At 42.7% G+C, this 15,598-nt stretch overlaps 1 protein-coding gene across 1 annotated transcript; it reads right to left on the bottom strand.

Moving 5' to 3' along the window:
• Positions 1–34: 34 nt before the first annotated feature.
• PAX9 (paired box 9) lies at positions 35–15,203 on the bottom strand. Its single transcript, XM_087858992.1, has 5 exons — positions 15,200–15,203; positions 13,811–14,437; positions 10,705–10,847; positions 1,229–1,451; positions 35–446 (listed from the first exon to the last, which is right to left on the bottom strand). Exons 1-5 carry the CDS (start codon positions 15,201–15,203, stop codon positions 355–357), a joined length of 1,089 nt encoding a protein of 362 aa, XP_087715118.1. The 3' UTR covers positions 35–354.
• Between the last annotated feature and the right edge of the window lie 395 nt (positions 15,204–15,598).

Genomic DNA, 15,598 nt, shown 5'->3' with positions numbered 1-15,598 from the left:
TTTTACATTCATTGGAGCAGAATTTTCCATTTTCTTTAAATTACAACATAATTTTGGGCTGAGATTGCTGAACACACAGGTAAGCCAACAATAACAGTACAATTTAGTTTCACAGTGGTTTTCTTAACATAAAGTTCATTTTAAGTGTCTTTGTAAAGCATTTCACATTAAACTTAAGTTTCTAAGTGACTTCCTTTAAAGCCTTCTCGTTCAGATATTTTCCACCCTCGTGTCTTTATATGCTTGGCATGTGTGTTGCTTGATAAGGATACAAAATGGGAGACTGGCTTGTTTAATCTGTTTTTGAGTCCTCTGCTGTAGAAAGAAAATGTCCTTCATAAGATGTTGAAGCCTTCACTGCACACACAAAATTGGGGGCAAGTCCAGGTCCAGGAGCCCGAGCAGCCCACCACCAAACAGAGACAAAGACGTTGCCAGAAAGTCACCTTTGCAAAAAGAAAGAAAAAAATAGATCGGGGTGGGAGGGAGGGGGGATATCCCATGGAATGAAAACACAAATGCACCATCCAGAGTCCATATTTACAAACTAATAGAAAATATAAACATTATTGTATTTGGAACCAACTCAAAACACCAGGAGGAGCTAAATTCAGATATTGCTTGTGTTACACATTATATTTTCCAACAAAATAGGTCATCTCTTAAAAATAAACAAAGCATCACTCAAACAAGTCAATTATTGATTAGTTTCCTAATGATGAATTAAAGCTTATTTGGTCACCTTATTTGATTAGAGGGTGTAGCGTAACTTTTTTCTATATGTATTTTCCTTTATTGATTTTGCAAAATCTCAACAATTGCACGTTTCAAAAGTTCAGGTTGATTTAGAATAAATATACACATGTGGTTTTACCAAAGACTAGTTTTAAAAGTTCCTTAAGCCCTTTGAGGGGTGCAGGTTTCTTTGCTACGTTAAAACAGTGTGTGGGCAACACAAATGTCTCATTCAATCCTTAAGATTGCTTTTGTTTTCAAATCCTAAAGTCATGTCAGGTTTTCTGTAAGAGAGAAGTTATGGCAAGAAATATTTAAGTGTCATCAGCACAAAGGATGTGAGTCCGTAAAGCCAGCTTTGGGGGCGGGAGGGCAGGGGGGTGGGATCCGAGACCAGGGAAGAGGGGGAGGGTGTGCTGAGGGGAGACGGGGTGAAGCTGCGACGGGGACAGAATTTCCCATCAGAGTGCAGAAGCCGTGACAGAGTGACTACCTTCTCTGGCTGCCTGCATTCCCTTGAACGCCAGCGATGCGGGAATGTCACAGTTGTGGGGGGAAAGTGGGGTGCCGCTGGCATGTTGCCACCCGTGTCCAGCCACATAACCAGAAGGAGCGGCGCTGTAGGTCATGTAAGGCGACACTTGGGCCGGGGCAGGGTAAGGAGCCATGCTGGATGCCGACACAAAACTGCTGACAGCTGGTAGACCATTCGGTGCCTGGGAGTAGGAAAAGACAAGAGGTGAAGGTCATCGCATTGTAGTAGCTGACAGTTCACCGGTTTTCAGAAAGTGGCAGAACGTAAGTTCCGAGTAGTAGTAGCAACATTCTGACTCTACTTTCTGATTTTGTTTAGATTCGATCTTTGTATCCTACCTGCCTCCCCCGTCTTGCTACTCAAACATAATGCCCACAGACAAGACGCTATTCCTTCCACGGCGGGTTTGAGGAGGCTACAACCAGAAAAGTCACAGTATTTGCTTTGCTATTTGGAATTATAGGAAGGAAATACAGGGCGAGGAAAGAATTAATGGTGATAAAGTACCCTCAGAAGCTGCCCAGCTATCCGAATGCCTTTGTCAACCTTCCCTGTACGTTGGTTTTGTTTGGCTCTTTTGTTGAAGCATTTGTGAAGGGCCTGGTTGGTGTAGCTTTCATTTCCAGTAAAGAAGGGCACAGAGCGTAGGCTGTCACTTTAGAAACTCAAAATGAGCATGACCTTTGTTAAATAAAACATGGGCCGTATTTTAAAATGTCATGTTGAAAATGCCTATTGGACAAAGGACACGCAAAATCAGACAGTTGTCTTATAAGAGTGTTTAAATGAAGACCGGGGGTATTTTTTCCAGAGCTGTTTTATCAAAAAGGAAACTGTCTATTGGAATATAAAAGAACTGCATGTGTGTGGTTTTAAAATTGGAAAATTGGTCTGCAAAGTTTTGGGGTCCTGTGATAGGAATTTTTAAAAGCCACATGGATAAATCTCTTGAAATGAATTTAAATGTAAAATCTTAGTTTGCAAACAAAATGCAGCAGCCCTGGCAAGCGATTCTGCCTAGAAACCAGTGTCTCTTGGCATCCAATGAATTATTGTTGGTATTGTTACTATTAACAACAACAAAAACACCCTGATTTCTAATCCTGATTCTGGCATGAACACTTGGCATCCCTCTTCAAGTAACTTATTTTTTTTCCCCTCAATTTCTACATTACTTAGAAATAAAGAGTAAATCTTTTCCCTGGTAGTGATGTGAATGAATTAACATATCAACATATATCCTAGTGAGAGTGTAATGTAAACACTAGAATTACTAGTAGTAAAACTGATTGAATCCTTAGAGGTAAGAAAAGCAGACGTATGTTAATTAGATACTTTTTCCAATTTGATTGCAACATAGAAATTATTTTCCAATGTAATTCACTGGTTATTATTTTAACTTCCATGTCTATGAGAATGCAATGATAGGCTCTCAAAAATGATTTTGTCAATTTAGAGTAATACACAGAGTAGAATAAACACATGGATATGACTTAACACTGCTCATGGATTTCTGACGAAATAAGAATAAAAGTAGAGGGGTTATCCTTGTGTACTTGGTCTGTAAGAACACATGCCTCCTGTTCTGGTGTCAAAGTGCCTGTTCTTTGAAAAATGAGGAAGGGGAAAGGATACTAAGGCTTTTTGACTATGTCCTATGTCCCAGGCACCATGAAATACCCAACGTATTTTATGGAATAATGAAGATTGGTGAATTGTAACTCATTATAAACTACTGGGGTTATAATAATGACAGGATAATATATAACGATTACAACACAATGTTCAATTGAAATTAAAATGTATTTCAAGGGTCCCATAGGATGGTGCTCTATTTTTTAACAAAGAAATCATTGCACATCACTTTAAAATATAAATGAAATCTTATCCTCTTTTTATACACAAGAATGTAGATTAAGGAATTTAGCCATTTACCCTGGGCCAATTGGCAAGTCAATAGTCATGTGTTAAAAGAAGTTCTCACCCCTGTCTGACACGGATGCTCTGTAGCAAATCTTTTCCTGCTTTTTCCAGGACAATTAAAAGACAGACACAATTTAATATCAAACTAGAGCATCTTTTGAGATAACATCTTATAAAAGATTCTTTCTCCTTCTAGAGCCCTATTCTCATTGCTAGATCCTCATTCTGTTTCTTAACTTCTTAAAAAAAAAAAAAAATCTTCCCCCTTTCGGAGGATGGCTCATCAGAGAAGGGCTCAGAGGAGACCCACTCCAAGGCTCTCAGAAGATGAGTAAGACAGCTATCCAACTGCCGGAGAAATCTAGCATTGCATAGAGGTTATAGTTCCGGTCATTTTTGTGGACGATTTTCCCAATAACCCATAAGAAATGAGTTTCAAAAGGAATCATTTCAGTCCACTTAGAGAAACGTATTTGCATCTGCATTGCCCTCTTCCATTCTAGATTAATTAATATTTTATACTGTTGACACCAATGTCACTAAGAATCATAAAATAAAAATGTTAAGGTTAAAATTATTTTTAAAATAGTGAAAACCTTTGCTCAACATTTTACAAGTACATAAGGTTAAACTATTTAACATTATACATGACAGAAACAATGCTCTAGTTAGCCAAAAAATGTGTTGATGAATTCTTATTTTTATGACAGCTAAATTTTTCCTATCCATTCGTTTTTCTTTGCAATTTTTTTTCTATCATCCACAATTATAGTTTCCTCTGAAACACTTGCTTCCTCATCATCCCTTTCCTCCCCTTACACCCTTGCCCTTGGAACCATTGCTCCCTGATGTGCCCCCTTTATTTGGGGCTCTCCAGCTGTTCTGTTGCAATGGCTACAATCCCCTTTCAGGGACCTGCTTCTTTTTGCCCTGAAACGTCCCTCCTGAGAAATCAGCCTGGATCGGACTCTCATCTTACATGATGCTCCTGGGATTCAGGGGGAGGAGGAACACTGGATTTAGGCCTGTGTTACCTTCAGGTGCCTCACTTATTCTGTGACTACCTTTGTCGAGCATAAAATAAACACTACTAATTTTTTCCATATTTGTCCCATTGCTTATACTTAAGGCACCAAATTTGCTTTTATGCTAGTATTACTATTAGTATTAAACATTTCAAAGTTCTCTAAAATTCACAACATATTTAGAGTCATTTCAGGGATGCAGTCCTCTCTGTATTGCAGAAAGGATGAATAAGAAGGGAAGCTCAAAGAGGTTTGATCTCCTTGTTAGTAAAGGCAAGAGTAGGCAAAAGTGTTTGCTTAAAAGGAAAAAAGAAAAAAACCACAGATATCTTTAAACAGTATAAAAATAACTCTTAGCATTCCCTCCGGTTAAATTATCACCCAGATTTGGGGTTAAAAAGTTTTGTCTTAATTTTCCTTTTTACTTTTAAAGGTCAGATTTAGAAATCTAGAAAAAGCAGCATAAGAAAGATGAGATGACAAACATGCTTTAAAATGTACCTGCCACTTTCACTATTCATTCAGCCTAGTGACTCAGTAAACCTATCGATTTTCTCACTAGTAATTCTGAAACATGGCATTGGTAAAAGATATAAATCTCTACTGGATAAAGTAATTGTTATTTATGAAGCAATCACTGAATGAGTAAAATTTTCCACCACAAAAGAAAACAACTACAGGTAGCATTGATGTTTGTTTATTCTTTCCAGTAAAAGAGTACATGACTTAAACTTCCCAAATCTGTTTAATGTTTTCAGTGAACGGCATGTAATTAATCTGAAAAGCTAGTTAGGCTGAGTAGAGACTACCAAATGTACACCATAAATATAGTGGGAGCAAACATGCTAAATTACTCTATTTAATTGGATTGTAAATATGATTTATAAATCAACCAACATATGGAATCCCCAGAGAAGAGTAAACAAATTTTCCAAATGAAACCCCAGCAATGGGCATGTAATGGAAATCTCATTTTTGAAAATGACTTTACCTAAAGATTCCATAAATAAGACCTCAATCCATCAACCCCTTTTTTTTAATGTGGATCTTCCACAAAAGCCATGAGAATCCTCTCTTCCTGAGAACTGTACAAGGATCTTCCCTGAAGCAAACTCTACCTAATTTTGAGAATGAGATTTACTAATTCAAAGCAAAATATACCAAATGGCATACCCTAAAAAAAGTAAGTTCTTGCTTTGTTGAATGTTTTTGGAAAAAGATTTTATCTCACTGGCATTAAAGGAAATAGTCTAGAAAAAAAAACACATAAAATACAATGTCCAGTTAAGGTTTGAATGAAAGCATGAGTTTTCATTTTACTTGCTCTAAAATGTTAGAAATACAGATTTGTCCGTTTTTTAAAATATGTTTTTAAATTAGTATGTTGAGAAGATGTATTGGCAGAGAGCTAGAGTACAAACAGTTTGAGGACAGGACCTTGCCTTAATTATTTCAATATCCTCACAGAACGGGACACGTCAGAGGTGTTTCATAATCATTTGTATACCCAAGTTAGTGCAGCCTTTTGAAAGCAGAAGATGGAATACTCTTGCTTTAAAAACAAAATAAAACAACAGGAAAACTAGGCACTCTTTATCACAGAACTGACTTTACACTTCCAGTAAGCAACATGATTAAAGCTGTTGAAAAAAGTAAAAAAAAGTTCTAACGTAGCCATTCGCTATTTAATTTATGCTTGTTGCATTTATCCACACACACACCCCGAAAATGGAAATGCATTAATATACAAACACTTCTGACCACAGACACACACACACACACACACACACAAAACTGGTATGACAACTGTCTGGCAACTACAAGTTATAGACCAGAAGTCTTCACATTCAGGGAATTGTCTACTCAACATTTTCTCTCTTGAAGAAAATGCAGATAACAGTGCCAAGTCCCGTACCCACAATCTTTTATCCACTCATCAGTTCTACCTGGTCCTACCCTTATGATAAATGAGTTTACTTTGGCTTTATAGTAGAGTAGAGTTAGCCACAAACAGAGATGTGCTTCACCTAGATTTTAGCCTCCATATCATTAGCAAGAGAAAGTTTCAGATCTGAGAATAAAAAAGATTTTCTCTTTTTTGTGTAAACTTTTTTGTTTGACTGTTGTTATACCCTTCTTAATTCATTATGCAATGACCTAGTAAAACAAATCTGATCAAGTGAAATGACGGTTGTAAATATGGTTTCAACATTCATCCAAAAAGATCTTAATTATGCTGAGTTATCACACTGCAGATCTAAATGTCTTTAGGTAATGGGAAGCTGTTATTTAAATTTTTCTCCTAAATTTTATGTTTCCAAAATATTAAAATTAAGGTAGTCTTGAAAAAATTTCAAATTACTTATTTTTTGTATTTTTACATGACACACTTTACTACCACATAATCATTAATCTTGTTTTAAGACACTAATAGTTAAAAGCAACCCAGGTCAAGGAATGTTTTTCATAATAGGTAACGTCATGAATTTCAAAGTCTCTCTATTGGTACCTGCCTACAATTGGATTCTCTACAAAATTATAAATTATTTAAGACAAAATTAACTATTTCATAGATGAAAAATCCAGTGCAACTTCATTTATATTTTCATGAAAACAGTATGTCTGCAAGGACAACCAGTGTTTCAAATAATGCACTACAAAATTATATTCAGGATTCTGAAATACTATCTTTATTTCAAATATACAAATGAATGCTCCATAAGAATTTCAGATTAATTTGCCTCCAAATCCAACCATTTTCACAACTCGTTTAACTGTAAAACTCTGAAGTTTTTCTTAAATTCAAGTTTGTATGCACTATTCCCCATCTCTGACATCTCAATTTGTAGCTAATGTTATATTAAATTTGCTGTCTGAGTTAACATACACTACCCAAAACTGGAGATACTCGAAGCTTGTAAATCTAACATTCAGATTATTTCAGTTAGAGTACCAGATATGCAGTATATTTTTTCTGAGAAAGTATGCCCAATTGTAGAAAATGTTTCAAGAGCTATACAACAATTTATAAACTCTTTAAATAAAATGAAGCATTAAATCACTAAGTCCCATGTAAAAGGGGAGATATATTCCAATCCCTCCCCCTTTTCTTTGCCATGCAATTGCATTCAGTAGAGATTTCATGTTTTCAACAGAAGAGAACCAGCATTAGGAACCAGAGAACATAGCTGGCTTTCAGAATTAGATGAGATTAAGTATTTCTGGCCCAATATTAAATGCAGGTGAAAAAAGCCAAAACAAATAAATATCCTTCTTCTATCCTCAAGGGTAAGAACTTCTGAATGGTAATACAAAATATTGACTTCAATGTAATATGAATCAGTAAGACAAGTGTGAATATTCTATATTAGTATTTTAAAAAACAAAAGATAGGTGTGTATATAGCTGAAATGTGCATAAGGTTCTAATTACTAGCGATCAGGCATCTTTCTTTTTTTCTTTTCTTTCTTCTTTTTCTTTTTTTTTTTTTTTTTTTTGCAGTTTAAACTGGAAATAGAAACTTTAGATTACTGTAATCACTAGTACCTACGATCAGTTGTCAATTCGGTGCCTTTAGTAATTTTACAGGTGTCTTCTGGAAAAAGATTATACTCTAATTCCTCTGACTCTGAATTCTCAATTTCCTCCTCTATATACTAAAATGAAACTAGGATCATATAATATTGCACTATTTAATAAAAATTATAAGTGCCCTGAAAATATTATGTGCATAATTTTTGAGAATTTTTTTGTCAAAAACTTTCAAATTTTGTTCATAATACAAATAGAGAAGAAATGTTACTTAAGTTTACATTTTTGTTGTAAAAGTATACTTATGCTGGTAACATTTTGAAAATAATAATAATTTTTAAAAATAAAGCTGCCCTTTAAATTTGTAAGAGAAATGCATATGTGTGTGTGTGTGTGTGTGTGTGTGTGTGTATACACACAACACACCTTACTATTTTTTGTTTATGAGCAAGTATTGGCATAGAATTTTACCCTCAAGGAAATCAATGTCTAAATTCCAAAACTGCTCACAGAATGACACAGCCTAAATATCTGTGCCTACTTAGCCCACCTTCATCATTAAGCACTATTTTGGTAATTATAATACAGTAACCACTGATTTAATTGTGCTTCGAAACTTTTCAAGTTTTGAAATTTTACATCATCTGAATTATATTACTACATGGCAATGCGGAAGATTAGCAATTAAGAAGTTTCCAAATTTAGGGCGCCTGGGTGGCTCAGTAGGTCTGCCTTCAGCTCAGGTCATGATCTCAGGGTCCTGGGATGGAGCCCCGCATCAGGCTCCCTGCTCAGCGGGGAGTCTGCTTCTCCCTCTGCCCCTCCCCCTGCTTGTGCTATCTCTCTCTCTCAAAGAAATAAATAAAATCTTTTTAAAAAAGAAGTTTCCAAATTAAAGATATAAATATGTTTTTCTTCTGGAAAAAAAATTAACTTGTTCTCTTATGTATTTAGAACAACACTTATTGGGCCACTTATATCTTTCATTTACTTGCTTTTATAAATCTCATAATTTAGTGATATAATAGTGTTTAAATGTAATCAATTTTAATGTTCAGAATATACAGAGTAGGTTATTTGAATCAGTATTCTATTTTTATTTTAAAATGGTCAGTGTGCTTTTGATATGTGTGTATAAATTAACCATTTCTAAATGAGTATAAACACTAGATCTATAATTCGAGGGAGAAAAAAATGAAATAACCAAAGATTTTTGAATTATGACACTGCTTTATATATAAACTGGGTTTATCAACTATATATGAGAATTAAAAACTATTTTTCAACTCTTTACTTCCTGATGTTATTACAACACATGGTGACCCAATAAAAACTACTGTGCGCCTATTAAATGCTAGTCTGCGCGGTGCTTTAAAAACACTCCTAATGTTTGTAACAAAATGCCTTGACACTTTTTGACTATGAGCTCTCTGAACAAAGTATATTCTCACCAAAAGGGGGAAAAAATGCCTGTTTTTAAAAGTCAATCTCTAACCGCCCTTTATAACCATAGGTACTATTAAATGGACGCTTACTCTGCGCCATATGGCTGCATTATCTCATTGAATCTTCACATCTCCTGAGGTTGGACTATTATTTCCCCGTTTTACAGATGAAGAAATGGAGGTGCTAAAAGGTTAAATAACTTGCTTCTGTGACAATGGTGCCCGAAGATGGGAGTTCCTAACCATTGTACCTATGGCCTCTTCTTTATGAGTGAGGGGCTTTTTATAAAAGAAAATGGCAAACTTTCATGTAATTTCTCCTTGGCATTCTTTACAGTAGAAACAGACTCGGGAAAGGGACTCTCTTTCTTCGCTGCTATTTTCTGGGATATTTGTCGTGGGAGAGCTGCTAATATGTATCTGACTCTGTTTTAGCAAAATAAGGGAGAGAAAAGGAAGTGGAAATAGGGTTTGTTCGAGAAAACAAGGATTAGGGTTTTTTCCCAAGTGTATGAAAGTAACACGTAAGACGCTGATTCTGACAGATAAGAAAGCACTAAGTTTTAGGACTTCAAAATAATAAAACGAAAACTGGGTATTTTGAGGCTTTGGAATTGGAATTTGATTCTAAGAAATTTGCAAATCCACCCAGATCTGCTTGCTCTAAGAAACGTCAGGCTGCCTTAAGGTCCTTGTTTGTTTGTTTGTTTGTTTGTTTGTTTGTTTGTTTTTCAGAGCTTTGAGCTCGGGACTCCATCCTGGTGGTGAATTTAGACTCAAAACTCTAGGGCTTTTGTAGTGGTGGCTGCTTAGTTTTTATCAGGGCGGGAAAAAAAACACGAGTGTTTTAATTTTTCTTTTGCAGAGTCGGGGGAGGGACAGAGGGAAAGAAAAATTAAACGGTCCACAGCCAGTCCGTATAATTTGAGGTTTTCTCACAAGCCTCCCTTGGGAGATTACAACGTGACCTTGAATGGGGAAATGGGAACTTTATTATCTGGTTGCCCTCTCTTCACTATCGCAGGGCGAGCCACGTTTGCTTGTTTTCGGGGGGCCACGGCCCGAGAAATGTCCGAGCGCGAGGACCGGCAGCCCACAGCCCCGCAGGCCGCGACCTCGGGCGTGCGCTCGGCGGCCGTGGAGGCGGCTCGCGCGGGCGCAGCCCTCACGACCGGGTCGCGCCGCCGGGCCCTGCGGCCGCGCCTCGCGGGGGTCACCCGCCCCGGGGCGAGCAGCGGCGGGGGCTTCAGGCGCGGCCTCCCCGCGCCTGCAGAGGCCGCACAGGCCCGGAGGCGCTTCCGCCGCCCCAGGCCCCCGGGCTCGTGGCGGGGGGTCGAGGCCTCGACTCCGCCCTGGACGGTCCGGGCCTCGGTCCCGCCTCACCAGCCCCGGACGGGACTCCCGGCAGTGGCGGGTGGTCGGCCCGGGCTTCCCCGGGGTCGAGGCTTCCCCCCGGCGCCCAAACCGCCGCCGCCTCGCGGCCCACCCGGCGGGGCGCCCGCGTCCTCACCTGAGCGTACTTGGCTTCCTGCTCCAGGGCTCCCTTCTCCAGCCCGTTCACCGCGTGCGGGGCGGCGGCGGGGAAGCTGTTCCGGCCCAGGCTGCTCCACTCCTCCACCTTGGGGCTGTGGTAGGGGGAGCTGTCGCTCACGCCTGGGGAGGAGGAGAAGGCGTCAAGCCGCAGATCCAGCCCGCGCGCCCCCTCCTGAGACGCGGCCCGAAGCCGCGACCAGCGAGCTCCAGGACTCCGACCCCTGCCCTCGACCTCCCGGGGGCGCTGGGCCCAGGCGCGGCCTCGCCGGCTTCCAGCCCGGGCCCCGGCGAAGTTTGCTCTCCTCGGGGTAGGCCTCTCCCAGCTCTTTCACCCACGCCTGGGGGAAGTTTTTTTTTTCTTTCCCTTCTTCAACAGCCTTTAATTTCCTCCTCCCCTCCTCATTCCCCCGGGGAATCGAATGGAAGGAGCCTGAGAGTTTTCCTAAATCGAGGAATGAAACACGTGAAGCTGGATGCGCAGGTCATCCCAGTCCTAACTCGGGGTTGACTCGGGATTGACGAAAGCGGGGACTGGTGCGGACTGAAAAGGGAGAGAGGAGCGTCCGTGGCCTGACCGTCCTGGGCCTGGGCCGGTGCTCAGAGACAGCCACAAAAGTGCTCTCTGTGCTGTGGGGATCCAGTACTTATGTCAATAGAGGAGACAAAAGACCTGCAAAGTCCTTTGCAAACAAATAACTACAAGATGCCCACAATACACATGCAAAATATGCACGCACAGTTTGTCTTGTGCGCGCAAAACTATTTGTGATGACCCTTGATGCTCTATGTCTACACATTAAATATGTGCATATAACTTAAAACATAAATACTACAATTACCACTGTAAGTGCCACCAGCGTCAGTGGTGAGGTTATAGAGAGAGGGTTTGTTTTTCTTTATTCAATGAAATAAAAGGTTAAGGAAATGAAGGCAGAATTAAGTGCTTTTTAAAAAGGAGTAAAGCTGTCAGTTATCCTTTATGTTCTTAATGGAGATACAAAGAAAATTATATGCTGTAAACTGATTACCACAATACCTAGAAGTGTGCCCATTGAATCACTGCCATCTTTAAATGACTAAGTGCAGTTTTAAAAGACAAGATTTTTAAAGACTATAAGCAATGTGTTTTGGTCTTTGGAACCTATAGGTGGAGGACTGAAGTTTGACAAAGCCACTGCAACTTGATTTTAAATACTTCCATCTGACACAGTGCTTTGAAGGGGCAATCATAGTGTAGAAATGATCACTTATTATAGTCACAGATTTGTCAGAAAACAGGTTGTTTAAAGCTGGCATCCAGAATCAACAACATCTAGTAAGAAAAGTTGCTCCTCTCCATATAATCCATTACTTTTCCAACTGATACTTGGTCTGATTGTAGGATCCCCAGGGAAAATCAACTCTGTCAGTCTTTTTTCTATATTCCTCCCCCTCTCCAAAGAATTAGATTGTGTTCCAATTTGCACCAGGAAACTGTGTTTTGGCGAAGAACTGCCAGTCTCTCTTTGCCTTCCCAGACAAAAGGCAATCGGTGGGCACAAGCCTGAAGTTATCTTAAGAAATTGAGATCCCCCTGTGAGCCCCCATTTCTGCTGATCTCACACTTTCCCATGAACAGGGGCTTCCTTTAAATGTCAGTGAGGTCAGTTTATCCTATAAATCAAGGGCAAACTCTCTCCAACTAAAGCTCCCACCAGCTCGGAATAAGACAAAACCGAGCTCCTAGAAGAATCTTGTAAATTCACAGTCAGCAAACACGAAGATGAGAAATCAGGGCTCTGCTTTTATTACTTAAAAAGATAATTGTGCCAATGTGGTGGCAACAGAGAAAGGCAGGAAATAATTAAAGGAACTATCCCACCCCCTTTTTCCTACTTAATTTTTCCCCCTGCACTTCTTAAACTTTTGGCTGGGAAATTAAAACGGTAGGCTCTTATCTCTGTATTATTTAAATTCTGCATCTAGGACATTTTGACTTTTTCCCCCTACCGAGAAAGAGGTTAATGCCCGTTTCCTTGCTGCGGCTGCTGCTGTTGTTGTTGTTTTGTTTTGTTTAATTATGAAGTAAAGAAAAACAAAGTCTGGTCTGCGGAAGCCCAACTGTGCAGGAAGGCTCGGGGAATTGTTCTTACCAAGCAGAAAAGACACTCGCTACACAGCAAGGTCAAGGGTGAGAAAGGAAAGGAACAGTGGGGTGGCACGCTGAGAATGTGCAGGTACTACATGTCCACTCGCATTCCCAGGGACCAGGGGACCCTAAAGGGAAGCCGCAGGCTTGGGGAAACCAGGAAAGAAGAGGGGACATGATGAAAACACCCTGCATTTTGTTCCCATCACAGCGGTGGTTGGTGCCACTTCCTAAGATACATATAGTGAAGTCTGTTAAGGTAAAGGCCGGAGGTGGGGACGATAGGAAAAAGAGAGAGGGAGAGAGAGAAATAAAGCAGAAAATTAGTCCCAGAATGAGCAATGCAGTAACATGCAAGTTACTAGTAGTAACTTCGGGACCTCCGTTTCCGAGGAAAATGAAGTGAAGCATAAGAATGAAACCAATTAGGTGACATTTGAACTTCCTGCCTCAGCAAATTTGGCCTGATTGCCAGAATCCAAGAATACTGCAATTTCCACAGGGTGCCCGACTCCTCGCGGCCGCATCTGATCCCCAAACAAGCTGCCCGCAGCGGTGTCTGCAGCCTGCAGCCCCACGCCGGCTCAGGCCTCCCGGGCTGCGCCCCAAGTCCGACCCGGGCCGCGCTCTCCAAGTGAGCGAGCGGGTCTAAGGCTGCAGCGGCGCGAGAGGCGGGGGAGGGTGGAAAATGCGAACCATGTGTTGGGGATGGGGGGATGTTATGGGTCTGGTAGTTTGAGATGAGGCAGGAGACTGTGTGTGGCAAGGAAACGGAGGGCATGAATTTCAAGTTAATGAGATCAGGACACCCCCTGGGAGGACTCCTTGGTTTCGAAAGGAAAAAGCCTCAGGTGGTGGGAGAGACGCCCGCCTGGAGGCCGCAGAAACAGAGACACCAGCGAAGGTGCAGAGCGAGGCTCTGCACATCCACACCATCCGGCCCCTGAGCCCTTACCTTGGTCGGTGATAGAGCGAATGCCCAGGATGTCGGTGACCGAATGGGAGGAGGGCCAGGTACGGGGCATGGCCACCGAGCCGGGGATGGCAGGCACCCCGGGCGGCGTGGGCACCTTAGCTGCGGCCGCCGTGATGGGGCTGGGGTACGAGTAGATGTGGTTATAGGGCAGCGCCGGCTGTGGCGCCGGCTGGTGCTGCTTGTATGAGTCGTAATGGCCCTGTTGAGCCAAGTTGCCGATCTTGTTGCGCAGGATGCGGCTGATGGAGCTCACCGAGGGCACGTTGTACTTGTCACACACGCCGTCCGCCAGCAGGCGGTCCCGGATTTCCCAGGCAAAGATGCCAGGGTCCCTTTGCTTGTAGGTCCGGATGTGCTTCACCACGGTGGGGGTGGTAACTCGGGGCTTGCTGCCCCCAATGGCTCCTGGCAAGATCGAGCCAGTCTCGTTGTAGCGCGCCAGAATCTTGCTGACGCAGCCGTGCGAGACCCGTAGCTGGCGGCTGATGTCACACGGTCTGATGCCCAGTTGGGCCAGTTCCACGATACGAAGCCGGATGGCGTTGGGCAGCGGCCTCCCGTTCACGAATACTCCTCCCAGCTGGTTCACCTCCCCAAAGGCTGGCTCTGCAAAACGAACACACGGCGCGCGGGAACGCGCACCGGCAGTTTGGGACAGCCGTTTACCACTCGGCCTCAGCCCACGTCAGAAGGCAGGGCAGTTGCACCCACCGGGGACTCGGGAGCCGGGCTTTTCCCAAACCCTACTGTCCGGAGCCTTCCCCAATGGCCCCAAACCCCTAAGGACGAGTCGGACCCTCCCCCACCCCCATTCCAGGGGTGCCTGCGGCCACTACAAGCAAAGTGGTGAGACGCAGGGCCGCTCCAAGTGTTCAAAAGCCTCCGAAGCAGGCGGGGAAATCGGTCTTGACGCCTGCAACTGGCTCTTTCTCGGCTGCTCGGCGCTAAAGTCTCGGCTGCTACCCCTTGAGCCCCAGCGCCCCGCCTGGGGACCGGCGCAATTAGACAAGGTCTAGGAGAAACTACAGTCGGTTTGGATTTTTTTTTTTTTTCCTGTTCTGAGTGTGTGAGTTTGTGTGAAACAAAACTTGGTCCTCACTGAGGCTACGGAGCTTGCTGGTGCCACCGCTCTCCTCTTTTAAGATCAGAAAATGGCATCAACAGCAACCCAGTAGCCAGTGTTCAATACTGAACTGCTGTGTGCCCTGACCCTTAGCGTGTTTCTAACAACTTGTAGGAACACGAGCAAAGTCAATAAGAAGAGTGTGAGCGCTCAGTGGTGCGCGCCCTCGCGCTCCCTCCCTCCCTCGCCCTCTCTTTCCCTCCCTCCCTTCCCGGCTCTGACAGCGTCCCCCCGCCGCCACTCACCCATTGCTCCGAGCAGTACACCAACGCGGCCCCAGTTCCGAACTCCCAAAAAGAAACTTTTCGCACAGCCTCAGTGGCCCGGCTTGTCGCTGCCCGGGGCAGCCGGTGCCTCCGCTTCTTCCCGGGAGGAGGCGGCGAGAGTGCAGAAGGAAGGAGTAAAAGGAAGTCTGTGCCCCGATGAAAGAGGCTAGAGTTCTGCATTTCAATCTAAGCAGCAACGTGGGCTGGCCTGAGCTGGGCCGGGCGGCTCCGTCTATCACTCACTGGGGACACGCCCTCGAAGAGGAGGGCCCGAGGTCAAGCTGCGTGCTGATTGGTGCGGGCCGCTGAGCGACAGTGCAGTCCGGGAAAGTCCTTCCGCTGTCTCTTTCAAGCTTGCTCTGCACCTGGGTGACTAAA

This window comes from Ursus americanus, chromosome 35 (assembly GCF_024610735.1).
Source record: "Ursus americanus isolate L20-20 chromosome 35, mUrsAme1.1.p, whole genome shotgun sequence".
Classification (NCBI taxonomy): Eukaryota; Metazoa; Chordata; class Mammalia; order Carnivora; family Ursidae; genus Ursus; species Ursus americanus.
This window is presented reverse-complemented; position numbering and strand designations above follow the sequence as displayed.